Below are 26912 nucleotides of genomic sequence, written 5' to 3'. Positions count from 1 at the left end.
CAATACTTCAGAATTTGCTCGTTGATTCATTCGGATGTCTAGCTACCCAGCGCCAAGACCTTCGCCAGGACATCATCGTCGCTTGATCCGTCTCCCTTGATAGTCGCATATGCTGGCGCAAGCACAGCCTTCTCGATCTCTGTGTATTTTCCGTCGCAGGCAAAGATGAGGTCTCCGTGACGAGACTTGTCTACCATCAAGTAGGCCGCTGCTCGGGCAACGACTGAAGTAGACTGGCAGTTGTGCGAAACCGCATCTAGCAAACCTTTCAAATCGGGCAAGACCTGAGTTGCCGTCCATGAAGGGGCGAGAGTGTTGACGCGAATAGGCAGACCGGCAGCCTTCACCAACAGCGCGAAACTCCTACCAAAGCCTAGAACACCCGCTTTGGCCGTCGCTGAGTCGTGCTGTTAGTGGAAGATTCAAACGTGATCGACGAACTTGTTACTCACAATAATCAACTGCTCGGACGGGATGCAAGCCGGTGCTGGACCCCATGATGACAATAGACCCCCCCTCGGCCTGGCCTTTCAGATAATGGGTAGCGAGTGTCACGGTCCTGACAACACTGTCCAGATTGATGTCCAAGGTGTCATCGTTTGGTTCCTTGGGGTCACCGTTCTCATCGACTTCGAGAGCCAAGTAATTTGCGCGTGGCCCAATTCCAGCATTCGCAAACACAAAGTCAACACGACCGTGCTTTTCTTTCGCGGCCTTGAATAGTTTCGTTAGATCGCTCCAGCGCCTGACGTCGATTTGGACGAAGTGACAGTCAGCCACAGACGCCGGTGGTGCCTGAATATCACCAGTCACAACTAGTGCGCCTAGAGAGAGCAGTAGCTCTGCTGTGGCGAGACCAATACCAGACGACCCACCTACGGCATTGTCAGTGTTCTGGAACCTGAAAGTTGATTGGGCCGAATCAAGGTACCTGTTATGACGGCAACTTTGCCCTGAAAGCCCGTCAGGTCAGAGTCTTGGATTTGGAACGATGTCATGGCGGAGCTAGGTATGGTGAGAGTAAACAGATGGAAGTTTCAGCAAAATACAGAAAGGAAGAGGATAATATGCAGACATAATCGGGGCCCCGGCGCATCAGCTCGAGCTCATGCAAGAGCGCACTGATTTGGAACAGTCATGGGCTGGCATTGTGAGGCTACCCGTGTTCTGGGCCCAGAAACATCATCTCAAACGAAATCTGAGGAGCTGCCGGAGATTTACAAGGAACACAGCGAGCTCGGGAGGGACTTCGTACGGGGCCCGTTTTTTTCATCCGCAGGGAAGGATTCCGCTCGTGGCAACCCAACCGCGACCTTGAAGCTGCTCAATCAACATCGCAACACACTCGCGCGACTGAGCATCTATCAGTCAAGATACGAAGCGCGATGGTAATCGCCTGAACCAGGTGACCACCCAACTTTGCTGCCGTCTTGGGACGAACATTTTCTAATCAGGCAGTCTGAGCGTGGCGCCGGCCAGTGTTGGAACCGCGTCCATGGGCGGACCAGCTGTAAGACCCACTTAAGCTAGCAACGGCCCGACAGGGGAAGAAAATCACGACACCTGCCACCCATGTACCGGTCACTAGGGGTCACCAACGCCTCGCGGGTACTTCGACGATTTAGATGGATAGCAAGTCTGGTACGCATAAGGCTTCTTTGATGCGGGTAGCTCATCTTCACGACGCCGCAGCCCATAGTGGGACCATGCTCCATTGATGCTCGCTTCCACAGGCAAGGTGTCGGAGAAAACGTAAACAATTCGGACCACGCGGCAGTCCTATACACTAAACTATTCCCGAGGGCATCCTCCGCGGGTAGTTGACACATTAGATCCGATCTAGACGAAGCCCTTTACGTCTAGCGCCCGCGACCTTAGGACGTAACACGAGGGCCCTGTTTGCACGGCTCACGATCCACGACATGAGTCGACAGAAAATTGGGGTTCTCCTGTGATACAGTGGTAGAGATGAAACGTCCAATATATGTCATCCGGCGAGCTGCCACCGGTGTCATGTTCGTCATCTGCTTGCTTCATTTCTCGATCTCTGATACGGTTGTCTACATTACGCAAGGAACATGACGACTGTCGAAGTGGCCAGAGATGGAGTGGCGTTGTTGTACTGCGCAATCATATTGCTCGTGTTGAGTTGGATCGTCTTCTCTATGAGAGTCGGGGTACGGATGTGGAGGAAAGCGTGGGGCATGGATGACTACTTCATGCTCGTCGGAACTGTAAGTACCCAGCACCACCAGCATGGGATAAGCCAACTGATAGTTCGCTGCAGATTCTCTTCTCAGTGACAGCTGCTCTTTGCATCGTCTGTTGTCACTATGGCTCTGGACAGTTCGCACGAGAGCTGCCCACGGTGACAATATCCAAAGGAACAAAGGTACATACTCCCTATCTACGAAATGCTATAGACTCCGCACTCACTGTGTTCAGCTCTTTTACATCGCAGAGTACTTCTACGCAGTCAGCGCCATGTTCGTCAAGATCAGTGTTGCAGTAGCGCTTCTGCGCATCGCTGTTGGTCGTCGCTTCTTCACGTGGGCTTTATGGGCGCTGATTGGTGCTACCATGGTTGCTGCTTTAGTCTTCTGCATAGGAATTGCAAACATCTGTGAGTTGACTTGTTCCACAAGTAGGAAATATCGTCGCTAACGTTTTGCCGGCCATCCGATCAACACGCTATGGGGTGAATCTAATGGCACCTGCAACCTTCAGCTCAATACCAACGTCAGTCTGTTCTACTCGGCCATCGAGATCACTGCGGACTTTAGTCTCTCGATCACGCCGGCTATTCTGCTTTGGAATGTCCAGATGAAGGGAGCTGTGAAAGCTTCAGTTGCTGTCATGCTTGCGCTCGCTTCTTTGTAAGGCCTTGACGATCCCTCATGCTATGATATCAAGAACTGATCCTGACTCAGTGCCTCATGTGCTACCATCGTCCGCCTCAAGTACCTCACACTCTACAGTGACCCTGGCGAGTTCATGTACAGTACGGGCAAAATCGGCTTCTGGTCCTTGACCGAAGTCGGCATTGGCCTCATCGCCGGTTCGCTACCTCCTCTTCGCCCTCTCCTATCCCTGCGCATTAGGGTATCTGCCGGCTCCAATACTCCTGCTGCATCTGGCGGACAAGCATACCAATCTGGAATAAACAATCGGCAGCCCACCTCGCGCTCCCGCGTGATAGCCATGGACACCTTCCAGACCTTGGGCGACAACGACGAGGCCGATAATAGTGATGGAGACTCTCAGAAGAATATCATAAAGGAGACGAAGTTCACAGTAACTTCGGTCATTGCTGGAGGTCCTCGAGACCCGGGGCCTATGGCTTGGGATCGTAAGGAGGGAAGCAACGTCTGAGACTGTTTGCTTATGATGAGAACATAGTGAAATGAGCGCGAGTCTTAGGTAGTGATAGCGAACGCGGTAGACTCATGATATACTTTGTACACTTATCAGAGCCGGCGTGGAAAAGTGCAGGATAGACGTGTGACGGCTGCGGAGAAGGTTCATATCTGAACCACCAGCTAGACCAGAGAGATCTCGGTGTCTTCCAAGCTCATGGGTTGTGTTGATCGTACGTTCTACGTTCGAACGGGAACCGTAGACCTATGTAGTCCGCCCAGATAGTGCACCTCGGCGTAGTTGCTATGTGTGGTTGTGTATTTGCCGCTGGCTCGATAGAGGCATCAGTATTATCCTAGCAACAGGAAAGTTCTGCTCAAACAACAGCTGCAGGCCGATTACTAGACAATATCTCAGGCGTGTGGGGCGTGTAGATAATTTGTCGTTGAGTAAGAAGTCTTGGCAGACGGTCTCTTGTATTACCTAAAGAAGTTAGTAGAAGCGAAGTGAGTGAGTTGTTGGCCGTCGCAAATGATCGTGAAGGTCATAAGAACGCGTGTAGGGCGTCTAGTTTCGGCGATAAGCGTGCTAGCTACGTCAGGCCGCCTCAACCCGAAACCCCACCACTTTGACCTACACGGCAGTCGAAAGCAGTAGCACAATCCCCACGATACATAATGAAGGCCGCCACGATGTCCAGACGCTACTTGTCAGCTCCACGCAACCTCGTACCCACTCTTCCGCGACACGCCCCAACACCTCGACGACCGTTCTCTACTACACGACCAGCGTCCTCCGAGATGGATACAGCAGCATTTGGCGAACAGCACATTGCAAAGGGCATTGGCCGCCTCACCAAGCATGTATTTGAAGATGGAAAGGGCACATTCATCACCACGGACAAGGGCGTCAAGCTGCTTGACATGACGGCCGGCATTGGTGTTGTGAACCTTGGTCACTGCCACCCCAAAGTCAGCGCTGCCGCAGCGGCACAATGCAACAAGATCACACACGCCCAAGTCAACATTGGCTTCAGCTCCGCACAGATCGCTCTTCTTAAAGAGCTGATTCCGATACTTCCCCACGAATCGCTCGATACCGTCTTCTTCTGGAATTCGGGTGCAGAGGCCGTTGAAGCAGCCGTCAAACTTGCCCGTGCCGCGACGAAGAAGCCGAACATCATCGTCATGCAGGGCTCATACCACGGCCGCACGAACGCGACAGCCTCGATGACGCGATCTAAAACTATCTACGGCGAAGGTCATGGACCTCTGATGGGTGGCGTCTTTGCGTCAGCATTTCCATACTACAGCCAGTTTGGCATGTCTCCAGACACACCGAAGGAGCAACTCGTGGGCCAGGCACTGCTTCAATTGAAGCTTACACTGCAGCAGCAGACGTCTCCCGCAGATACCGCAGCTATCATTCTGGAGCCCGTTCTTGGCGAGGGAGGCTATGTCCCGGCACCACCCGAGTTCCTACACGGCGTCAGGCAGATTTGCGACGAGCACAACGTCCTTTTCATCGCTGACGAGGTCCAGTCTGGTATGGGCCGCACGGGACACATGTGGTTCGTGCAGGAGTCTGGCGTACGACCAGACATTCTCATCTTCGCAAAGGGCATTGCGAACGGGTTCCCTCTATCCGGTATTGCGAGCAGTAAGAAGCTCATGGATCTCCAAAAACCAGGATCCATGGGTGGCACATATGCGGGTAACGCAGTCGCATGCGCCGCCGCAACAGCCACAGTCAAAGCATTCCACGAGGAGAAGATCCTGGACAATGTCGCCGCGCGCTCCAAGCAGATCTTCTCGTTCCTCCGTGATCTCAAAGCTTCTGGCACCAAGGCCGGTAACTTGATCGAAGATGTTCGCGGATCGGGTCTCATGGTCGGTGTCCAGTTTGCAAACCCAGAACTGCAACGCGACTCGTCAAATACTGCTGCGCAACATGCTCAGAGCCAGCCACAAATTGCACCCAAGATTGTGCAGGAATGCGTCAAGCGAGACATGCTTCTCCTCAGCACTTCGGTGTTTGACGTGCTGAGGTTTATTCCGCCACTCACCATCAGCGAGGAGGAGTTGAGCCAGGCTTGTAACATCTTCAAGGAGTCCCTGGAGGCCGTCGCGAAGGAAATGTAGATGTCTTTGGCTTGGTGATGCGATGCGCGCCATGTCGGGAAACTTGAGATCGTTTTTGCTAGCAGATATATACCCTTTTCCGCGTCTGGATGTGCGACCAGTCACAGAACAGTCACTCAATTATTGATGCATCCATTGCTTGAACGATGCGACGGAGCTGCGACCGGATAGAAGTTGGGCAGATCGATCCCGTAAGCCGCCTCGCCTTCGCTGTTCGGAAGGCCGAACACCAATCAGCGGCGTTCGTCTCAGCTGCTGCCAGAAGCGGGCGAACAACCCGCCGACTCGCACAGTCGCGGTGCGCAACACCATGTGTACGAGCAATACTAAGCAGAGCTGGATTTCGCATATGTGAATAGACATGGCAGAACGATGTGTCCATAAAAGATGCAAGAATCACTCAACTCTCAATCGAACACAGTCGCAACCTTCTTCTCTTTCTCCTGACCATACTAAATAACATCCGATTAGCCATCAATGGCTCTCAAAGCAGTCCTCGTCACAGGTGCGACTGGTAAACAAGGTGGTTCAGTCGTTGATGCCTTGCTCAAAGCGAACGCACCCTACGAAATCCTAGCAGTCACCCGGAACGCCCAGTCGTCATCCTCCAAGAAGCTCGAAAAGAAGTCGTCGAGGATCAAACTCATCACTGGAAACCTCGATACAGCCGACGAGATGTTCAAGGCAGCGAGAGAGTCCACCAAGATGCCCATTTGGGGAGTCTTTAGTGTTCAGGTGAGCATGTTTCCAGCAATGATAGTCGAGCTTTGCTGAATCTTCTACAGGCGCTCGGAAAGAATGAGGAGAAGCAAGGAAAGGACCTTGTAGATGCGTCTATCAAGAACGGTGTATCGCACTTCGTCTTCTCTTCCGCGGATCGAGGCGGTGCAAAATCAGACTCGGATCCGACAACCGTCCCCCACTTCATCACGAAACATAATATCGAGCAACACCTCTTCTCCGAATCCAGGAAAGGCAACATGACATATACCGTACTGCGACCTGTGGCATTTTACGAGAATCTGACTCCAGATTTCTTCGGCAAGGTGTTTACAACGAGTTGGGCAATCAAGCTGCCAAAGGAGAAACCTTTACAACTTATCAGTACTAGTGACATTGGGTTCTTCGCCGCTCAAGCGTTCCTCAAACACGATACTCCGGTATACCAAAACAAGGGTATGTCGTTAGCAGGAGAGTCGCTTTCGTTCCAGCAATTCAAGGGAATCTTCGAAAAGCAGACGGGTGAAAAGCTTCCGATGACGTACCGATCTGTCGCCGGGGCGTTGTGCTGGATGTCGAAAGAGCTTGGGTACATGTTCGATTGGTTTCGCGAGAAGGGATTTGGCGCGGATATTGAGGAGTGCAAGAGTATGAATCCGGAGATGAAGGGGTTTGAGACTTGGCTTGGAACGGAGAGTTCGTGGAGGAAAGGCTGAAGGACAATGAATGTAGACGTGGGATGGCAAACTTGACTTAGCCAAATACATGATATGTTCTTATTATGAATTGTAGTACATCTCAATCGATCGTAAACATTATCGTAATAATTCGGACAGCCAGCTTAAGAAGCAAGACATCCTACTCGGTCGACCTTCGCGGTACTAGAGTCTCGACGCTTCTTTTCCGGCTAACCTCATCCCTTCCTCTCCGTCAACAAGTACGCACCACCCTTCTCCTCCTCTACCACCATTGCCGCCAATCGCCGCTTTGAAGTTAGCTTTCGCGTACTCTAGAACTTCGGCATCGAAACTTCCAGGCTGAAGCCATACAGCAGGAATTCCAGCCTCCTTGGCCTCTTTGAGCAACTGCTTCGTCACTGTAGGTGGCGTAATCACTGACAGGGAGTAGCTGGATGCTGGTGGGTCCTGGAGAGCAGTCGGCGAGGGCACGGTGGCGTGAGCACGGTTCAAGATGGTAACACTCGGGCTTCGCGGGTTCAAAGGCGTTGCGGGGAGGGAGTGCTGGAGATACCAAGCGAATACTGCGATATCGTGTTAGAGATGATAGGATCCAGGTAGCACTGGGAGAGGATATTCTAGCGTACTCTTATGTCCGTATTTGTGTGGGTCGGAAGACGCGCCGGCGACCGCAAAGCGCGGGCTTGAGAAAAAAAGTTTCAGGGCTGCCTCCATTTCTGCGTCGCGCTTTTGGCCTCGCGTGGTCGGCATCTGGATGGTTTATATTTTGGAGGGTATGCGATTTACTTATAAAGAGTTGCATTGTAATGGTGAAGGGTACCAGGCTAGAGGGTGCCTTATCGATAACGCTCTATAGCCGAGGCACGCGTCACGTCATCTTCTGCGCTTGCATTGGTGGCATCTTTGCTACGCGCACCGTTTTGCTCCTGCGTTTATCAGCATGCTCACACCATGAGATTTCGTGGTGCTCTCTGACTGGAAAGCGCGTCATTTCTGGGTTTGCATGATTCCCACATCTATCGAATTCTGATAAGAACACTAACATATTTCAGCGGCAAAGCGATGTGAAAGCTCCAAGGAGACGCGCGGGATCTCGACACTCAGCAAAGACTCGTGGATTGAGTCATTCCTCTGCGACTCCGCCTTTCCTTGCTCTCTTGGACCTGCCACATTGAGGCCCTCGCTTCGCTCTTCGACGCTTCCTTCGCTTCTTTGCTCCTCCATACCTCGTTCATCGTCCTGAAATTCCTCGGCTTGCTCTGCATCCTTCACCATCTCGACCGCTGCGGGAGCTCGGAGCACAGGGTGTTCCTTGTTGGACATATCGATTACTGCCAGAAGATCTCCCTTTCGCGTTCGCGGATAATCATTGCATGCGCCCTGCCACTGTCCGGCTCCGACAGCCTCGTGTGCAAGCCGCTGTAGCTGCAGTGTATCGTTTGTGACCCACTCGATACTGGAAAATGGCTTCTTCCGCTGCAACCGGGCAGTGACAGACGGTAGACAGGCAGCGATAAGCATAATCAGGCCTCCGATGGAAAACATTAATATAAGACCGAGTACGTTGAACGAAGTATAGGAATCACTTCGGATCTTCTGACTACCACAGAGCGCTCGTGCTTCCGGAGACGTGGGCGCTGAAAAGAATGGCACAGCCTCTGGGACAACTGGACCGGTCGCTTGGTCGAGTATGGCCCTTTGTAAGTCGGCCATCGTGAATTTGAACCAATGCTCCAGCTCCAGCTCCCACTGATTGTCTGGTAAACCACCTTGCCCACTATCTGAGACATAATCACTCGCGAGAAGCGATCCGCCCTTGAGCTGTTTGACGAGTTCATGGAAGCCACCGGCCATATCCCTGATGGCGCGTAAGGACCAAAGGAATCTCTCAGAATCTTTGGGCTGTGGAAAGAGTGTTGAGGAGGCTATTCTTGTGGCCTCAAATATGCCATTCAGCGGCGTACAGTTTTCGACTTCTTCTAAGGATGGCCGGCAAAACTGGTATTGCTGAGCACATGCTAGTGCTCTGATTGGCAGCTCGGTAGCGTAAGAAGTCAGGTTCCCAAACTTCTGACCGCGGTTGACCACCTTGTCCAGAGCTTCAAACCATAAGTCGGTGACGGGTTCGAGATACCTGATATCCTTCATCTGAAGGAAGTACACACCGAGGTCTGCGTCAGGAACTTCTAGTTCCTGGATTGGCCGCCAGGCATCGTTTGAAAAGACTTCGTCGTTGTTGATAACGTTGTAGCGTGTGACGGCACTTGTACGCATGTTTAGTTGTAGAAGTATTTGATCGACGAGAAGGACTTACGAAACCGAGTACTCGCTTCCTAAAGGTCCTCGATGAGTGTTCGCATCAGCAAACTGAAGAGTGCACTCAAGGTCGTTGCTTTCACAGAAACCTTCATTATAGTGTCCATACAGGAACTGAACACTCCACTGGGGTTGCGTTGAATTTCTGTATGTGTACCCCTCGCCGCGTATTGGGGCACATTCGTTAACGGTTCGATAGAGAAATCTTGAGGAAGGTGGCGAATTGATACCTAGATCAGAGTGACTATTCAGGAACCCGGAATCCAAACGGAGGGCCGCTGTCGGAGAATGACATATCTTGTTTTTGCCCGGGAAGGGGCAGGAAATGCCAGTCGTGACCGTCACAGGGAGGGTATCTCGGACAAATTTGCGGCAGCTATCTGCTGACCCCGACTTCCTATAGCAAACTGACTCATAGTTGGCGCTCGCTCTGGTCCTACTGGCAATATACGATTGAGCTACGCGGTAGTTTTGTCCGGTGAACAGGGAACTGTTCAACGTAGCACACCTGTCACCAACGAGAAGAACCTCGCCACCCCTCGTAGTGGCTACTCGCGAAGAGAATACTCCGGCTGTGCTGAAAGCGCAAAAGGTCGCTAAGCTGAGGACTAGTGGTAATGACACCGATCTGAGTAAAGCGGGCGGAACCACCACCTTCCGCCAGGCCCAAGACATTCTTGATAGTCTCCATAAAGCCGCTGTACTGGTCTCGGAGTTGCGAAGTATCGCTTGCTTTTGGTGGTATAATGCACTTTGTGGTATCTTTCGGCTCATGTTCTGATGGATGGCGAATGAGACGATGGTCCAGAAACAGGTTCCAGTAAACGTAGTGAACAGCGCAAGGAAAGCGATGAGCAGACCGCCATTTTGAAGAGTAGTCGTGAGTGTGAGGCCGGCTATCGAGCCATGAGACCAATTTGTCCAGACTCCAAGGTAAACTGACTCGTGTTCGGATGCCATTGTATCTAGGTGACGTTTTAGGGTGACGAATATTATCTTGGAGATGTACAATAGATATACAGGGTCTTGTTAACGATTGGAAGTAGGTTATTGGTAATAGTATACAGTGTTTTTGTGGAAGGTATGTGTCTAGCTATCGAAGCAGATTGTAAAGAGTTGTGCATCGCCAGAACACGATAAAGTACGCAATGCAGCTCATAACTCTGCTACCTGCTGTCTCTTCTATATTTAACGGACGAGATAGCGTCTGATAGAGCGGTTGCGCGAACATACTTGTCGTTAAGATGCTTCCACGGTGTAGAACGAACCATTGGAAAGGTAGAAGCGACTTGCAACGAGGCGCAGTTTGTTGCGATGATAGCATTAGCCGTATTGGGTAGTAGGCCAGAGCTAAGATCATAGGTTTGTGCTCTTCGAAGTGGGGGCGGGGAACGCGGAGAGATAAGAGGACGAAGGCACAAGGCTGAGCAGCGAAAGTCTCACTGCTTTTCCCACACGAAGATACAGACGTCAACTGTATGGGCAACATATTCCACATTACCTGCGATTTAATGCAGTGGTAAATCTTGGGAGGCTTCTTCACCGCACAATTACATCGAGTTTCAGCTCATGAGGGTCAAAGGCCTTGGACGCCGTGACAATGGTGCCTGCGGATGGGTCAGCCTTCCCTGGATACACAGCATCATGCATATTATTATAAGCTATGCTGTAACACGAAGACGGAGGAGGAGTCGACACATGCACGAAAGGTCGATTTAAAATAGCCCCAGAGAATGAAAGGGTGCTCCCATGAAAACAATACTGGCATAGGGACCGTCTTCATTTGGGGGCTGAAAATTAGCAAACCATGGACTGATACCGAGAATAGTAGATCTGCGAATGTTGTGCGACAGCCGACGGCCTATCATACCGCAGATAGCGCAGCTACCAAGGCTGCACACCATCCTTGTTGATAACTTTGCCGCTATCCTCGTCTCTGTTCCCTTCCACAACATCCTTGATGAACACGCCCCCAATACTTGGGTCGCCCGCACCCCATTTCTTCAACATTTCCGGCCCCATGCCTCCCAATCCCGTAGCCAGAAATCCGGGGCTGATGCCAAAGACTTTGACTCCATCGACGCTAAGACTTTGTGTCCAGTCTAGCATCATCATGTTCATCCCAGCCTTACTCGAGCGATAAGCTGTTTGGGCCATGGATGGTGGCTTGGGCCAACCCTTTGGCGGCGGTGCGTTCATGAGCTTGGAATTGAAGCTACTGGAAGAGGTTTCGAGGGAAGACAGACCAGAAGTCACGAAGAGAAGCCTAGGGTGTTTGGAGGCTATCAATAGGGGCGCGAAAAGATGGGTCACTACTTGGGTGGAAGTGACGTTAAGGGAGTAGCTTCTGTCCCAAGCTGCGCGAATGCCTTTGGGGCTAGGGTCCTTGCGCATGATGCCATCAAAAGATCCGCCTACCACACATCAGTCTGCCGCATTGGAGAGACAGAGAACAGCACATACCGGCATTGTTGATCAGCGAGTCAATGTGACCATAATTGCTCTCGATGTTCTTGAATGCGTTTTCGATCGACGCATCGTCCTCAATGTCGATTTGGATGGGGACGACATCTGATTTGGCCTCTGAGACTTCACCTTTGAGCTTGGAGATGGCATCTTCGGCTTTTTCGAGAGAGCGACTACCCATCAGGATGGTGTGCGGTTGTGGTGAAGCATACAGAGCCTTTACGGTCTCGTACCCAATGCCAGTGTTGCCGCCCGTGATGAAGACGATTGAAGAGTCGGCCATTTTGTGTCAGGTGTCGTCATACAAATTCGTATACTGGTGCGATCCGAAATATCTTTGGACAAGATACCACCGTTTCTTCGTTGGCTCGTTGGCTCTGTCCTCCTCTTTATACCTAGGCACCCGAAGAATCTGCCCAGGTGGTGAGCTTCCTCGCCCGGAGTTAGGAAGACGTCACCCGGACTTAAAGTCCCCCGCATCGCACACAATCACACCACGCGTAAGCTTAATACCTGCATTGAGAAAAATATTGGTACCCAAACATCACTAGTAGATGTGATAAGTCGATCGCACGGTGAGGTGATGACGTTGCCGCCGACATGGATGTTGGACAGCTGGCAATCCGCGACCCCGGAGTTAGCCCGTTGTCCATAACACTCCATTTGAGCCGCGTATTCAACCATTTATTCGTTTACAAGCCAGTATCGAAGACGACCTGGATGAAGAATACACCGAGGGCGACTGATGCGTTTTCTACATTACTGCCTACCACTGGAACACATGTTGGAAAGAGCTTCCCCATGACTATACCCTATACGATAATCTACATCGCGCACGCGTAGAATGCACCTGGCACAGGGATCGAGCATAACCCTTCAGTAGGCACATCCTAGATAAATCCGTGACAAAAGAAATGAAAGGAATTTAGCTGCTCATCTTCCCACTGTCTAAACGGGCTCATCCACTTTGACGGCTTCCATCATTGCTGAAATTGCTGATAAAAACGACCAGGACGGCGCAGTATGCGGCACTGGCTGCAAAAAGCTCATGTCGCTTCGCTTTTGTGAGCAAGCTCATGGCAGCAGAGAATAGCAATGTGAACACAACCAGAATCCCAACGGCGTCGAAGGTGGAGTTACGATCACCCACCGATGTCAGCTTGTACATGGCAACAACCGGGAGTACCAGGAGGATAAAGATGATGAGTGTAATGATCAGCCCAACAAGCTTCTTTATGCGAGACTGAGAGTAGTAGTGAACATGCTCGTCATTCGTCTTGTCGCGAAGTTCTTTCGTTGCGAATACCCTCTACGTTGTCTTTTAGCACACATCTGCAAAGGGTGGGAACGACTCACCTGGACGAGGCGACAATGTACCCTCTGGATGCAGGATTCGATGAGTCCGTCGAAACCGGACCATTCGCGACCGTGTCGGAGTGAAACAAGGTCTTCCTTACGCTTGATGAACTGCTCTTCTAGCTCGTAGCTAAGCGGCTTCTTGTTCCAGAACCATGTGCGAAAGCTGCGGTAGTCGCGGTTGGATGGCCGCTGGAAAGCGTTCAGCTCTCTAGTTTTGACGAGAATCTCATCTACATGCAAGACTTAGTAAACGTGATGCAAGGCGAAACGGTGAACAACCGACCGTAGCTCACGAGTTTGCTCCTGATCTTTTCTAGGAGGCTAGCACGAGGGCTGACTATGCCTTGATCCTTCGCAAACCTAAGATCGTCCTTCCGAGACCGCAGCCGATCCTCTCCTTCATTCTCTAGGTCTACCTCTTCTAAATCCTCTTCCAAACAACGTAGCTCGTCCTGCAAGTCGAGTATGACGCGAGCGTGTAGGTAACTGAACCCGCGATAGATGGACCAGCTGGATTCACTCGACTGGAAAGCCGCTTGTAGGGGGTAGCCCGTTGGGTACTCCTGTACTGCTTAAAGAGTTAGCAATGAGAATAAGGCTGAGTTGAGTGGCGGAGCTTACACGGTATGGTCTTTGTCGTCTTGATTTCTGCGTCGATCTGTGCACGCGACAATTTTGGACCTAGTCAGTTGTATTAATACCGCACATCAGACCTTGCGATGAGGCGGAGCACGAACGAATTGCCTCCTTGTTCACTAGCGTGACTGCACGACTGGTGATGTCCACGTCGATAATAGCATCTCTTGAGCTATCCGATCCACATTTTTCAACGTCGACAAAAGGAGTGGAGGGCTGCATATTGAAAAAAAAAGCACGCAATGTTTCATTAGATGGGCAAAATTGCTTGACAGAAGCCGCAGAGAGACTGGAGCTTTAACACAATGTGGTCGTTACATCAGGCTGAGATCTGACAGCTGACTATGGAAGCAGGCCTTTTCATTGGGAAACGCTAGCGTTCCGGTGAAGAGGACTTTCAAGCAGCCCTCAAGTCATCCTCGGGAAACCAGGCTCCTTGCGCGTGCAATACGCCATCATAGTAAAGTTGGTATTTCCACGAACTAACAGGGCATTGGCTCGCAGCGACCGTGAATGTCTTGAAGAATGTTCTCGTGCCGCCTTTTACTACTGGTTCTGTGACTTTCATCTTGACTTTTTCTCCATCTTTGAAGCCTGGTTCACGCTTTGCGAGACTGGTCAGCTTATTTTCGATACAAGCAGCGCAGGGGCCGACTCACTTCTTCGGCATTCTCGTCCCGCGCCACGTTGGCTTTCTTCCGCTCGCCCTCCGTCACTGTGTCCTAAGGGAACGCGGAGGACTCCGGTCAGCGTGAAGCCACTCAGATCTTACATGGGATGGAGGGGTTCGTGTGACCTACCTGGGAGGACATAGTAGTCATTCAGTACCCTCGTGTCAAAGCCTAATCGTCTTGTGTACAGACTCTCTAGTCTGCGGATGGTGAGGCAGCGAGGCAGCGAGGCAGCGAGACAGCGAGGCAGCAAGGCAGACTTATGTACTGCCGTTGTTCTTATAACATAGCCTCAAGACAAAGCAATTTATGTAGGCAATCCTGCGGGTAATCATAGACCTCACAAGCTGATGGGCCTTCAACCCAAGATTTGAGCCGCATGATCTCCGTTTGTCGAATCAAACGTGAGGCGTTGGGTCGTAGAGGAGGGTCGACCTACGCTGCGGTTGGCGAACCAAGTGGTGGCGCCGGAGGACGATAGCGGGGTCGCGTCAAGGTTCCCCAAGCCAATAGGTAACAAGGCAAACCGATAGGTAAACTAGACGAACATGTGTTCGAGCTGTTCAACATAGATGATGGGCGATTGCGCTGAATAGGATGTACACAGCCACACGAGGACCTTTGCAACGACTGGGGCTGCCGCAGCGAAGTGCGCGATAGGATTAAATAAGGCCACGGCTTCCTGCTGTACCTCCCAGTAGTTGAAGCCTTCTCGTCATGACAGCCTCACGCCCGTCCGGTGTACGACAGGTGCACGCAACATGTGTCAATGCCGGTCAAAGCCCTGCACCAATGACCCTCCCACGTCAAAACTCCCCTACCGTTGCCCAAAGCGGAGCCTTGCTGCGTCCTGGCGATGATGCAGTGGCACTCAAGCGTGAAGCGGAAAGGCGAACTCTGTTCCAGAAAACATCCAATAATGCGCTCGACATACCGAATGGATACCGTAAGGTTGAAGTGCTCATCCTCCGGTGGGATGAAAGCATCGATGAGTTCAAAGACGGGCACAACAAGGAGGTGACTTATACTGCCCGTCAATACGAAAGACTGATACTAACATGCTGTCTAGGTTCAGAGGCTGAAATGGTTATTCTCCAAAGGCCTTGGCTATGGGGTCACAATCGCGAATATCAAGAACACTCGCAACCCCCAGGTCGCGTTCAACCTCGAGATCCTTCAGCATGTGCACAAACATGATGATGAGGACAATCTTCTCATCGTTTATTACACAGGACACGGTAGCCAAGTTGTTGATGGCAACGTCCGAAACCTGGAGCTATCCGCGTAAGTTGAATAGACCCGGGTCAGTTGCGCGAGGCTGACAGGGCGTAGGACAGAAGGATCGAGTGTCTCCGGTAATTTCGCACCAGTCGCTTTCTGGGGCCAAGCAGAAGAGCCTCTACGCACCCTTGCCACGGCTGATGTGCTGTCAATCCTAGACTGCTGTTGCGCTAGTACTGCAGCCGTCAAGGGTAGAAGCACCGAGCTGAGAGCATACCAGCTGTTGGCAGCATCGACATTAGAAGGCTACACGAATGAGCCTGGGGAGAAGTCGTTTACTACGGCCTTCTGTGACTCGCTCGAAGAACTGATCGAGGAGTCTAAAGAAGAGAGTTTTTCCGTCATCAAGCTCTGGGAGAGGATCAACACTAAACGAGCATCCAATGCTGCACTCACATGGGATCGCCTCCAACGATTCACGCGGAACATCGACCTGTACCGCCTCAATCCCAACACCAGAAGAGACGCATCATTCCAGAGACGGGATGCCGAGAAGTCTTCCCTACTGTTAAGACTATCCCTGAGAACGAGAGACCTGGACGACGTCAGGATTGACAAGCTTGCCCGACAATTGCATATCGCCTGCAAGACGTCGGGTATCCCTGTACGTCAACTGGAATGGGTGAAAATGGAGCAGCCAAATCCTGCAAAAGCCTTTCGGAAAGCGGTAAGGAAAGTGCAAGACAACTTGAAACACGAGAGCGCTCCTGGGAAGCCTAATGAGCAACAAAAGCAACAGGTAGAGGCACATGCAGACCAGGCGCCCTCGCCAGAACCTGAAGCGCGCGCACAATCCATGACAGTAGGGAGGGAGTCATTTCCACAAACTCGACCCGAAAAACAAAAGCTTCCGGGTCCGAACCACGAACTGTGTGCGACGTCAAGAGGCAGCATATTCTGTCTTCTGCGCATCTGAACAGGTCGGTGGGTGGCTATGGTGACTTAATCGATCCAGTTGTTTGGTGGCGGCGTTGGCAGATCACAGGTGAAGGATGCCCGGGTGTGCACGGGTGGGATTGATCGCGGCTGGTTGCAAATAGATGCGACGCGGAAGAAGATATTGATACCATAGACTTGTAGCTTAGTTGTTAGAGAGATAGTAGTGGTGCTTGAAGTAGCGCTGAATATGCAGCGTGAAGTATGAAGAGCTGGCTTCGAAGAACCTTCCAAGGTTGGATCCGGACGCGTGACCTCGTGACGGATGATCTACGCGCTTGGCTGAAACAGGACAGCTCCGCCGCTATCTCGGCATCATCGCGTCAACCCAGCCACCGTGCCAGCTGCCATTGACGTTATCACAGCTCTTGCTACCATCTACACTCCAGCAAACATGAAGTCAACGACGATCTTACTACCTCTGTACACTGCAGCCCTTGCAGCTGCATTTTCGCATCCCAAGGACCCCCAGGCGGTCCTGCAGGAGCCGCAGCTTACTATCATCGAGCCAGACGAGTATCTCATCGAGCTGTCACCGGGTGAGACAAGATGGGTTACAGAGGATGAGAAATGGGAGCTACGCAAGGTATGGCCACCCGGCACCGACAGTGGACGATGTGGAGCCTGCCGCTGACATGCTACAGCAAAACATTAACTTCTTCGACATCACGCACAATGAAGAGCTCGGCACACTGGATCGCCGGTTCAAGACCGAGAGCGTCAAGTTCCCAGAAAAGCCTGTACACAACGAGACCATCGTTCCCCTGCTCAAGAAGCTGGAGAAGAACAACATGCGCGAGCATCTCGAGACCTTCACCTCTTTCCACACGCGATACTATAAGTCCAAATACGGAGTCGAGAGCTCGGCATGGCTCCTTGGCCAGGTCAACAAGACTCTTGCGGATGCAGGCGCTGTCAAGGCCTCCGTGAAGGCGTTCCCGCACCCATGGGGCCAGTCCTCCATCATCGCCACCATCCCTGGCAAGAGCGACAAGACAATTGTCATCGGCGCTCACCAGGACAGCATCAACCTCTTCTTCCCAGCTCTCCTGGCCGCCCCAGGCGCCGACGACGACGGCAGCGGTACCGTAACTATCCTCGAAGCCCTGCGCGTACTCCTCAAGTCGGAAGAGATCCTCAAGGGCGAGGCAGACAACACAATTGAGTTCCACTGGTACTCTGCTGAGGAAGGAGGCCTCTTGGGATCGCAGGCCATCTTCCAGTCCTACGAGAAGGAGGCTCGCAAGGTCAAGGCTATGCTTCAGCAGGACATGACCGGCTACGTCCAGAAGACGCTGGACGCGGGCGAGCCTGAGTCTGTTGGTGTCATTACTGACTTCGTTGACCCCGGTCTCACCGAGTTCATCAAAAAGATCATCACTGTCTACTGTGGCATTCCGTATGTTCTGACCAAGTGCGGTTACGCCTGCTCAGATCACGCCAGCGCGTCCAAAGCCGGCTACCCGTCAGCCTTCGTCATTGAGTCCGACTTCAAGTATAGCGACAACAAGATACACACAACCGAAGATAAGATTGAGTATCTGAGCTTCGACCATATGCTTCAGCACGCGCGTATGACGCTTGCTCTGGCGTATGAACTTGCTTTTGCCAAGTTTGACTAGCGGCGATGAAGGAGGACAACGTTTACTTCCCGCCGTCGACATGGATGTTTCGTAGTTATTGCACGAACAGCCAGCGGTTTTGCAGTCATGAATCAACGTATTGTTAATGATCCTCCAAAACATCGAGCACTCCATGTGGTGTATATGCATGCGTCTGTCGCTGCACATGTGATTCGGTGTAGGGCGTACGTGCTAACACAATGCCCTAGTGGTGACCTATTTACCCTCATCCCGGAGCCGCGTCCGCATGGCTAGCTGAGATTCCCGAACGAACGTTGCTCTCCCACATTCTGATCTTTCTCGGTCTGGTCAAACACATCCCCGGTTCCTAGATACTATTCACACGTTGTCGTGGTCACTACTTCAGATGAACAAGATGAGTGCATGCAGGTGCAAGCAGAATCGCCAGAAGGAAGATGCATGGCGAACGTACCAACAATTACAAGAGTACGCTCTACCTTCACCTTTGCGAGTACATGGATTGATCTACAAATAGGGCTATGCAACAGACAAGTTCCATCAACAACAAGCTTCAAGAATTGAAAAAGGAAAGAATGCGGCTTCTGGTCGAGAAGCGTGCTCTATACGCGAAGTATGTGGAAGAATGCATTGTTTTCGCTCTCAAACATACAACACACTAACGCATTCTTCCAAGGACGTCGCGAGCCACTGTAAGATCTCACAGTCGAGCTTGGAATATGGCCTTTTGCGATGAGATGCAACGTCTCTTGCCACGTGAGATACGCGAAATGATCTATGAAGAGCTCTGGAGCGCGAATGGCGGCGCAACCGCTCCTGTGCACAAGTCCTGGAGCCACCTGTGCGACCTTGTAAAGGAAGACTGCTATTGTAAATTCGGAACTTTGGAGGAATGTATGGGACACAAAGCAGCTCCACACTTCATCAAACAGTCCTACATTGGAATTGAGACCGCGCGCGAGGCGCTGGAGATGTGGTACAAGATGGTACCTGGAGGATCGAATTACCGCCACCTCTTCGCAACGACGCTTTCTGAGGCAATCCGGCTACTCACTGCAGATGCTTTCAAAGTTGGTCTCAAGCCTACAGCGGTACTGAGAGGACTGATTGTTGAGGTCCCCGTTAAGGACCTTGTTGCTAGCCCGGCCGAAGCGCAGGCCATGGTTGACCAATTACTTCGCATCGTTCATAAACGCGACTTCCACCTTTACATCCGACTGCCCCAGAGAAACATCCGACTCAACCTCTGGACCCCCATTTTTGAACTATTGCGACCCGTATTGACAGCTTTCAAGGAACACAGTCGGAACATACGCGTTCAATGGTTCTACCAACCAGACAGGACTTCGACTATAAAGTACGACCTCAACTCACATATCCGCCAAGACCACCCCTCTCGACTATCATTTGGAAGGATGTTCGATCCATTTCCGATAGGAACACTCTTGTCTTGTGGAATGTAATGCCACCTGCAAAAGCGGGACGTTGTCCAGGTATGGGGTTGCGCGACAAGGACATTCGATGCGATGACGAACGAATTACATCGGAAGGATCGTTCCTGCAGACGATCTTCTTATGCGAAGTAACGCATAAACGCCACTGACAACATTGTGTGATCCTAGAAGAACAAGTCTATGAGAGAGTCAGGGCACGTAGCATGGTCCTAACGTTCGCGACTCATGTGTGCATGCACAGCACAAAGCCGAGCTAAGAGGTTGGCCCTGCTTTGTGCTACGCGACCGAGCTTTGGGTCAGCCTTACTTCCAATTGAGCATAGCATCAGCAACACGATTAATTGTTCAGTCAAGCTTCCTAGAAGGACATGATGTGTGATTCAAAGAGTTACGGCCCATCCATCTATATGCAGATGTAGATGCAGATGCGAATCGCAGCGGCGACAAAAATCATGAAAAGGTGTGAGTCCGAGATACAGAATCATGTACATGCCGTGTACATGAGTGAAGCAGACCAAATGAACAGACATGGAGTGCGCGACAGATCTTGAAGGAGCTCAAGAGGCCATGAGCAAGCTATACCAAGCCATAGAGCGGTCGAGGCAAGGTGCCACAGACCTGGCTGCCAGTGTTGCCAGCCTGGAGCTTCGCACCCTTTAGGCCAACATAGGCTTCGCGCCTGGCTGGATTGCCAACAGTGACACTCCAGGTCTTCAAGCCATAGTAGACCCCAATGTGGTGTACGAGCCAACGTCCGAAGCTGCCTCCAACGTCTTCCTCGGGTGTCTCAAAGAGCATGAGCTCCTTCTTGATAGCCTCAGCCTCTGTAGGCGAGCGGAGATCGTTCATCTGCCCGTTCCTTCCAACGAAGACGATCTCGTCGTCCTCGCTGTCCGGATCGGCAGGTAGGCCGTCTTGCTCTGCCTTGCGCTCCTTTTCTTCCCAGCCCTCTACGAACTTGCGCACTTCGCCTTCAAGGTCCATGAGCAGACCCTTGGCACCGCGTGATCGCTTCAGCTTCTCGCGCAGCTCCTTGGGTACGACACCGGGAGTTGTGGGCTTGTTGGCTACAGTCTTGGTCGCGGACTTTTGGGCGACGGCGGCGGTCTTGCGTTCGTTGGACTGGCGCTTGAGGCCGGCGTCCCAGAGCGGAGCGAGATAGTAGGGTACATTCTTGGACGTGTAGGTAGGATGGACCTCCCAGTCCTTCGGCAGCGGAGGCTCAGCGTAGGGGTTGTTTAGGAGGCGATCTGGCTAGAAATCAATTGACGCGTACTTTGAACGATGAATTATCGCAGTGCATGAGAAGATCAGGAGATGGTGTCGTGATGCGCGAAGCGTCTCCAGCGGAATGGGGAGGGGCAGACCCTCAACGTACCATTCTCCCAACGCTGCCTGCGCCTTGACCCCTCTTTGCCGCGGAGCAGGGCTTCACGCCTCTTCAAGCTGTCGCGACGGAGTGGTTCCTTGCGATGATAGTAGCCACCCTCCTTTGCAGCTGCCGAGGCACCTACGGGGTGGGCGGCAGCGGCAGGCGCATCATGTTCGAGCGGTATCGCAAGCGTAACCGAGGTACCCTGAAGCGCATCACCAGGGGTGGATATAGCCACCGAGCTGAGCGCAACCGTTGCTTGCTCGGTCCACGCTTCGATGTCGATGGGCTGAGGCGGGGCAGCTGCCTGCTGAGGGCTTGAGGGAATATCGCCGACGGCCATTGTGGTGGCGTTGAGGGTGCGAACTACGGGAGGCGTGGTAGGGATGGGCTTCAACAAAGGGAGATGCTACGAGATCGTAGTAGATAGATATCTGAACAGAGGACAAGGAGACAGAAGTCTATTACCCAGTGAGCATGTGTTTAGGGACAGATGGCGATAAAGGCCGCGGCGCGATAGGAGTCATTAGGTCATGGTCGTAGTTCGCGTCATGCTCGCCAGCCAATCAAGCCGCAAACGTGGGGCAAGCCACATACCTGTAGGTACCATTCATGGATGGAGTAAGACAGCAAGAGTCACACGTCTACACGCAGTCATCTCTGCATTCAAGCAGGCCAAAAAGCGATGGAATAGCTGTTGAAAGACGTGGTCTCTTCAGGTATTACTCATGCCAGCTACGAAGCCGATGCAGCAGCTGTGTCACATGTGAATCGTCATCCGCAGAGCTTCCTCCCTCAAATGCTTCCAACTACTGTTAACTCCATCATTACATTGAAGCTGAATCGGTCAATACTGTCACTTTTCAGGACCATCATCACCGAAACTTGTGAATACATGGCCTAGCGAGGCTGTACGATCATATATGACCATGAGCGCAACGAGCTGCTTCATCTTCCTGCTGATACACCCACGCGTCTTGAGGATGTCTGTGTCAATGTATCGCATGATTCAGACCCCGCTGTTACAGGAGCTTAGTGTACATAGCCTCGTTGTTTGAGTAAGATAAGCATGCACACCAGCCAAGTCTACGTCTCGTCTGTCCAGAACTTGTCAATGTCAGCTGGGGTTGTGATGTCGTTACGTTCAGCAAACTCCTTCCAATCCAGCGTTGGCTGATGCCATTTGCGAATCGAGACGAACAACTTCTTCGACGACCTGCGCTTCCCATTCGCACGACGTTTGACTTCCATGAGCGGCCAGTCCGTCTCTTGAATGTCTCCTCCCTTGCCCTGTATAGCTAGCTGTAGGCATTTGGTGTACCACTCTGGTAGTCCGTTGATCTCGACGTCTCTGATACCCCGAAGGGATGCCAGGCTTTCAAGACCGAACATGAACTTCCCAGTGTCTTCAGGAATACTAGGCTTTACGACCTGCTGCCAGGTAGGACGATCGCGCAGCATCCTCTTCATCTTGTCTTGTGAGACGAGCTGGAAATCAACTTTCAGATCTTGCAAAAGAGACTTTTGGTCGGTGTCATCTGCATGCTCTTTCAGAATCTCGACAAGATACTCAAGTCTTGATCGCTGACGCTTAACCGCCCAGTGGCTATCGACATCGGGTATTACGTCGATATGGATGCTTCGCAGGTTACGTAGTAGAGGGAGTCGATCGGGATGACCGAGAGGTCCAAAGACGAACGGGCCCCGTAGTGACTTTGGCCACATGGAATTTCCATGTACAGTAAAGTTGTAGGTATTCGACCCATACATAACCGCTGGAAGTGTTAGTACAAAATGATACGAGCCAACGGGATGACTTACACTTGGTCTCATTGGAGACGAATTTACTCACTCGGAATAATTGTGTCTCGACCGTAAAATGGTTATAGCGGCGCACTTTTGTGTTTTTGTAATATGGATTGCTTCCTATCTTGTATGAGACGTCTTCGTCCTTTCGGAAGGCATTTGTGGTCCAGTCGGGTTCGTTGCTACTCGACCATCCATACCGCTCGAATGTAATTTCCATGTTGTATGGGATCAGAAACGAGTATACGTGGATTCGCAGTTCCGCGGGAAGATCGAGCAGGCGGAAGCCTATCATAGATGGTGATGAGTAGTTGCGAGACGTCTGCTCAGTGTCGTTGGCATGCTCGAATTCGTCCTGGAGAGTAATGACTTCCTTTCCCTTGTATGTCTCGTGTAGGAATTCGACTTCATCAGAGTCTGAGTCGGTATTAGAGGACGTCATTGTTTTGCTGTAACGACGACCTGTGGATGTTGAGATCGTGAGCGATGGTTTGAAATATTCGCAGGAGGCCGACAATTTGAAGTTGATCAGCTTATCGACTGAGCGGTACCTTGGTACTACACAGCAAAGGGTACCTACGCCAAGACCCAGAGTTCTAACGAACCCGCGACCTTGAGCGAAGTGATCTGGGGCGACTGCTGAAGGATTATTCCTTGAAGACACGAGGAACGAGGACAATGTTACCAGTGGTAGCGTGATATACACGACGGTAGAAGGCGCGGTGTTGGGGCGGCAATCCAGGCTGCAGGCTGCAGCGCCAAGATTTCCTGCATAACGGAAGCAAACGCGACTGCGCCGCAGGCAAAGGTACAGATGTTGACGCGAATCCCGGTGTGCTTCTTACCGTGCAGAATAGGCCATTTTGCGTTGTGCGTTCGAAGGCTATGTAGGGTTTCTCGACAACGAGGAAGCGTCGAAAGTATGACGGCGCTCAAGCGAGCGGACGGGAAGAAAGGAGACGGGATGACTGCGTAACGACAAATCCAGGATTTATCGGTGTTGGGTCTATGAAGGGCACTCATTTATTGCAAGCACACTGTTCTGAACTGCAAGCGTCTGCATATGCACCATCCATCATCTGCAAGTATGAGGCAAGGCTTGAGTCCAATGTGGACGCCATTGCTTGCAGTAGCTGCGATGCATATAATCTCCGAGTATAGCATGACGGTTCAAGAACAAACCACCTAGACAGCGCGTTGGCCATCTTATGCAGTCCCTGCGGCTTGCTCGTCGCGGGCCATCTCCTCTGCCAGCCATTCGGCCTCTTTCTGCATCTCGTCGTCGCTTCTGGGCTTGCGGCTATCATTGTCCACAGCAGGAAAGCGACTCTTTCTCTCTTCTTCAGCGAGACCTGCCCCAGCTGCCCTCTCTTTGTTGGCTAGCTGCTTACTGAGGTCTGCGTCCTCGCTCTCCATCATGGCGTATATGGCATCGGTGCCACCCTTCTCTTCTAGGTCGTCCTTCTTGCGAGGGATGATGTGTGCATGAACGTGAGGCACGCTCTGGCCTGCATCGACGCCATCCTGTATGGCGATGTTGAGAGACGAGGCACTGAAGACTCGCTCCACCATGCGGGACACGCGTTGTACAGTCAGGAAGAGGTCTTGCACTTCGGCAACGGATAGATCGTTGAAACGTGGCACGACCCGACGCGGCGAAACCAAGACATGGCCGGGCAGTAGTGGCTTGAGGTTGACTATGGCAAAGGACAGGCGTGTTAGGTGGAAGACCTACATGGAGTTAGCTTCAGCTGCGACTACGGCAGCGGCTGCACAGGCACAACGCACCTGGTTGGTGACGACAAAGGAGCCAAACTTGACGACCTCCTTGGTGAGCGGCATCCTCCCCGTGTGTCGCCTCAGATGGCGTCTAAGCGTCGTCGCAGGCACTGAGGCGCCAAGCAGTCTCAACTCAGCGCCAGCGGGCGACGGCGCACGGAACATTCCTCGTGCGCTTCCATGCACCATGCACGCCATACCTCTTCACCCCACCACCGCCGTAGCGCCCACGCTACACCGGAATCTCGAGGCGAGGCGACCAAAGGGCCCCGTTCTCGGCCCAATCTCATATCGTGTCACATGCTGAGTTGCAGGCGGCGCAATCCGCGTCGAACTGATGCGACGCGTGCTGAGGTGCTACACATCGATTCGCACACCCAGACGCACGTCCAGCACCGTGGGGACGCCGACGCCGCATCGTGGGGTTGGCCGCTGTCCGCGCAATCTGCAATGACGCCGCCGACGCCCTCTGCCCTTACTCCTCCTCCGCCGGCCGCCTATGGCACTATAAATCTCACATCCTCTGCCTAAAGCCCATGCCCACCTGCACTGCTTGCTCTTATCAATTCCCGTTACTACTGTGGAGCGCCTAGTGGACCCTTTTCACTCAGACCTTTCTGCTAGCACCCTCTGACTCCAAGCTTAGCTTACTTGGACCGCCTACTCCACCAACAGGACACGCCAAGAGGGTCTCATAACTGAGCTTGGCTGGAGCATAGGGTTTCGAGCCCGGCCCGGCTTTCAAACAAATTACCCTCCAGCGCAAACACGCCTCCGCCTCCGCCTCACCCGCTTCTGCCTTTGCACAGACAAGCTACTATTGATTGACTTGGCACTCTGCACTGGCGGCGATCCTACATTGTGCACGACGAGACAGGAAGGATCCCCACAGTCCCACCACGTACGCTTGGTTCTCAAGCGTAGGAACCAGCATCAGGGTTCGTCGTCGACCTTCCTTCGCTCCAGCTATAAGAGGGTCGGACCTCCGATTTTCTGCCCGTCTCAACTCCAATCGGACATAGCATATTCCACCACGTTCCACTTCGATTACATAGCGCGACTACCACATACGCCAGCCCACGTTCTCGCTGTATCCATCCAACCACGGTTCCGTTGATCGGTACCGCGCATCATTTCTAGGCGACTATATAAAGGGTCTCGGCATCGCTTCTTGCTCACAAGCATAAATTCCCCGACACGCCTGTTCCAGGACCGTCCACTTCACCTTCCTCCCATAGACTCACACACAACCTCTACGATGGATATCGCCACTACTTCCCGCGCCTACTTCGCCATGCCTTCTCCCACTCCTGAGGAGAAGATCTCCCTCCAGGCCAGCAACACAGTCTACACATACCACTGCCTGTGCAACCATCTGCTACTCGCAACCACCACACCGCTGCCCTCCTTACCCAAACGCCAACACACGCGCGATGCTGCACACATCATGCCGCTGCCTCCAGCGCCCACTTCCGGTCGCAACAAAAACGCGGCTTCGCAAGACCACTACGGCCTCCTCCTGTCCACCCGACAAGATCGCCAAGCTGAAATCATAACCAGCGACGAGGGCTTCGAGAAGCGTTATCTACAGCGCTGCGGACGGTGCAACCTGGTCGTGGGCTACCAGCTAGACTGGCAACAGTTCTCCGTCGATCGGTCCGGCAGGCGCGAAGACTACGTCTTCCTTCTCCCGGGTGGCTTCGTCAAGACGAGCGATATGATCATGGGGAAGACGGCTACCGCACCCGCATCTGCATCCGCAGTGGGCGGCGCAGGGATGGGCACTGTCAATGTCACTCAGGTCAAGGCATAGGGCGGATCCGTCAGCCGTTGAGTCCTGGGGCTCCCCACCTTCCGCTACTCTTCCCCCTGGGGATTACGCACAGTGCTTCTCAACAGAATTTATGGAACCACGATTACGATTACCCTGACGAATCTGGGTCTCGGCGTTTATTGATTTCGGTTGCTTTTTCCATGTCGCTCGGAGTTTGGCCGCGTGGATCAGCGGGACGTTTTTATTTCCTCACCCTTCTCACATCTAGATACCCCATTGGTGAACGCGCAAGGCTTCTCATGCTACAGGAGGAAAGAAGCCTACATGTCTATAAGCACACAGCGTCCCTTATGGATCCAAAAACAGAGTTGCATTCCCTGTTTACAACAGCTTCTCACTTGCACATGCGTGACTTGCATTACTCGACTTATTATCATATTGTCTGTGCATCTTGATTCGCTGCTCGCAGCTATCTGACTCCCATGCCCTGCAGCCCTACTGTGCAGATATCAAAGAAGTGTATATATATCATGTTAAGACAGTTC

At 52.3% G+C, this 26912-nt stretch overlaps 14 protein-coding genes across 14 annotated transcripts; 6 read left to right on the top strand and 8 right to left on the bottom strand.

Annotated features, from left to right (window-relative positions):
- Nucleotides 1-38: 38 nt before the first annotated feature.
- J4E86_009779 (uncharacterized protein) lies at nucleotides 39-998 on the bottom strand (the record flags this gene model as incomplete). The annotated part of the gene is made up of 3 exons (XM_051450281.1): nucleotides 39-397; nucleotides 453-875; nucleotides 932-998. 3 exons carry the CDS (start codon nucleotides 996-998, stop codon nucleotides 39-41), a joined length of 849 nt encoding a protein of 282 aa, XP_051298669.1.
- Nucleotides 999-2078: 1080 nt separating this feature from the next.
- Nucleotides 2079-3372, top strand: J4E86_009778 (uncharacterized protein; the record flags this gene model as incomplete). Its single annotated transcript, XM_051450280.1, has 5 exons — nucleotides 2079-2234; nucleotides 2288-2392; nucleotides 2446-2595; nucleotides 2728-2876; nucleotides 2931-3372. 5 exons carry the CDS (start codon nucleotides 2079-2081, stop codon nucleotides 3370-3372), a joined length of 1002 nt encoding a protein of 333 aa, XP_051298668.1.
- A 662-nt stretch (nucleotides 3373-4034) lies between these two features.
- J4E86_009777 (uncharacterized protein) lies at nucleotides 4035-5498 on the top strand (the record flags this gene model as incomplete). The annotated part of the gene is made up of 1 exon (XM_051450279.1): nucleotides 4035-5498. The coding sequence occupies one exon, from the start codon at nucleotides 4035-4037 to the stop codon at nucleotides 5496-5498; it is 1464 nt and encodes a 487-aa protein (XP_051298667.1).
- A 477-nt stretch (nucleotides 5499-5975) lies between these two features.
- Nucleotides 5976-6934, top strand: J4E86_009776 (uncharacterized protein; the record flags this gene model as incomplete). Its single annotated transcript, XM_051450278.1, has 2 exons — nucleotides 5976-6233; nucleotides 6284-6934. The coding sequence occupies 2 exons, from the start codon at nucleotides 5976-5978 to the stop codon at nucleotides 6932-6934; spliced, it is 909 nt and encodes a 302-aa protein (XP_051298666.1).
- A 165-nt stretch (nucleotides 6935-7099) lies between these two features.
- On the bottom strand, nucleotides 7100-7666 carry J4E86_009775 (uncharacterized protein; the record flags this gene model as incomplete). The annotated part of the gene is made up of 2 exons (XM_051450277.1): nucleotides 7100-7479; nucleotides 7543-7666. The coding sequence occupies 2 exons, from the start codon at nucleotides 7664-7666 to the stop codon at nucleotides 7100-7102; spliced, it is 504 nt and encodes a 167-aa protein (XP_051298665.1).
- Nucleotides 7667-7903: 237 nt separating this feature from the next.
- Nucleotides 7904-9190, bottom strand: J4E86_009774 (uncharacterized protein; the record flags this gene model as incomplete). The annotated part of the gene is made up of 2 exons (XM_051450276.1): nucleotides 7904-7932; nucleotides 7960-9190. 2 exons carry the CDS (start codon nucleotides 9188-9190, stop codon nucleotides 7904-7906), a joined length of 1260 nt encoding a protein of 419 aa, XP_051298664.1.
- A 1926-nt stretch (nucleotides 9191-11116) lies between these two features.
- J4E86_009773 (uncharacterized protein) lies at nucleotides 11117-11981 on the bottom strand (the record flags this gene model as incomplete). Its single annotated transcript, XM_051450275.1, has 2 exons — nucleotides 11117-11646; nucleotides 11696-11981. The coding sequence occupies 2 exons, from the start codon at nucleotides 11979-11981 to the stop codon at nucleotides 11117-11119; spliced, it is 816 nt and encodes a 271-aa protein (XP_051298663.1).
- A 675-nt stretch (nucleotides 11982-12656) lies between these two features.
- J4E86_009772 (uncharacterized protein) lies at nucleotides 12657-13915 on the bottom strand (the record flags this gene model as incomplete). Its single annotated transcript, XM_051450274.1, has 5 exons — nucleotides 12657-13007; nucleotides 13076-13246; nucleotides 13351-13625; nucleotides 13679-13738; nucleotides 13795-13915. 5 exons carry the CDS (start codon nucleotides 13913-13915, stop codon nucleotides 12657-12659), a joined length of 978 nt encoding a protein of 325 aa, XP_051298662.1.
- Nucleotides 13916-15156: 1241 nt separating this feature from the next.
- J4E86_009771 (uncharacterized protein) lies at nucleotides 15157-16561 on the top strand (the record flags this gene model as incomplete). The annotated part of the gene is made up of 3 exons (XM_051450273.1): nucleotides 15157-15381; nucleotides 15434-15648; nucleotides 15697-16561. The coding sequence occupies 3 exons, from the start codon at nucleotides 15157-15159 to the stop codon at nucleotides 16559-16561; spliced, it is 1305 nt and encodes a 434-aa protein (XP_051298661.1).
- Nucleotides 16562-16975: 414 nt separating this feature from the next.
- LAP1 (Leucine aminopeptidase 1) lies at nucleotides 16976-18203 on the top strand (the record flags this gene model as incomplete). Its single annotated transcript, XM_051450272.1, has 2 exons — nucleotides 16976-17167; nucleotides 17226-18203. 2 exons carry the CDS (start codon nucleotides 16976-16978, stop codon nucleotides 18201-18203), a joined length of 1170 nt encoding a protein of 389 aa, XP_051298660.1.
- A 2009-nt stretch (nucleotides 18204-20212) lies between these two features.
- On the bottom strand, nucleotides 20213-21351 carry J4E86_009769 (uncharacterized protein; the record flags this gene model as incomplete). Its single annotated transcript, XM_051450271.1, has 2 exons — nucleotides 20213-20886; nucleotides 21015-21351. 2 exons carry the CDS (start codon nucleotides 21349-21351, stop codon nucleotides 20213-20215), a joined length of 1011 nt encoding a protein of 336 aa, XP_051298659.1.
- Nucleotides 21352-22094: 743 nt separating this feature from the next.
- J4E86_009768 (uncharacterized protein) lies at nucleotides 22095-23256 on the bottom strand (the record flags this gene model as incomplete). Its single annotated transcript, XM_051450270.1, has 2 exons — nucleotides 22095-22783; nucleotides 22830-23256. 2 exons carry the CDS (start codon nucleotides 23254-23256, stop codon nucleotides 22095-22097), a joined length of 1116 nt encoding a protein of 371 aa, XP_051298658.1.
- Nucleotides 23257-24020: 764 nt separating this feature from the next.
- Nucleotides 24021-24656, bottom strand: J4E86_009767 (uncharacterized protein; the record flags this gene model as incomplete). Its single annotated transcript, XM_051450269.1, has 2 exons — nucleotides 24021-24545; nucleotides 24603-24656. The coding sequence occupies 2 exons, from the start codon at nucleotides 24654-24656 to the stop codon at nucleotides 24021-24023; spliced, it is 579 nt and encodes a 192-aa protein (XP_051298657.1).
- Nucleotides 24657-25851: 1195 nt separating this feature from the next.
- On the top strand, nucleotides 25852-26406 carry J4E86_009766 (uncharacterized protein; the record flags this gene model as incomplete). The annotated part of the gene is made up of 1 exon (XM_051450268.1): nucleotides 25852-26406. One exon carries the CDS (start codon nucleotides 25852-25854, stop codon nucleotides 26404-26406), a length of 555 nt encoding a protein of 184 aa, XP_051298656.1.
- Between the last annotated feature and the right edge of the window lie 506 nt (nucleotides 26407-26912).

Source organism: Alternaria arbusti (assembly GCF_024043155.1).
Source record: "Alternaria arbusti strain BMP 1465 chromosome Unknown scaffold_18, whole genome shotgun sequence".
Classification (NCBI taxonomy): Eukaryota; Fungi; Ascomycota; class Dothideomycetes; order Pleosporales; family Pleosporaceae; genus Alternaria; species Alternaria arbusti.
The sequence above is the reverse complement of the archived record's forward strand: the minus strand, read 5'-3'. Positions and strand labels throughout refer to the sequence as shown.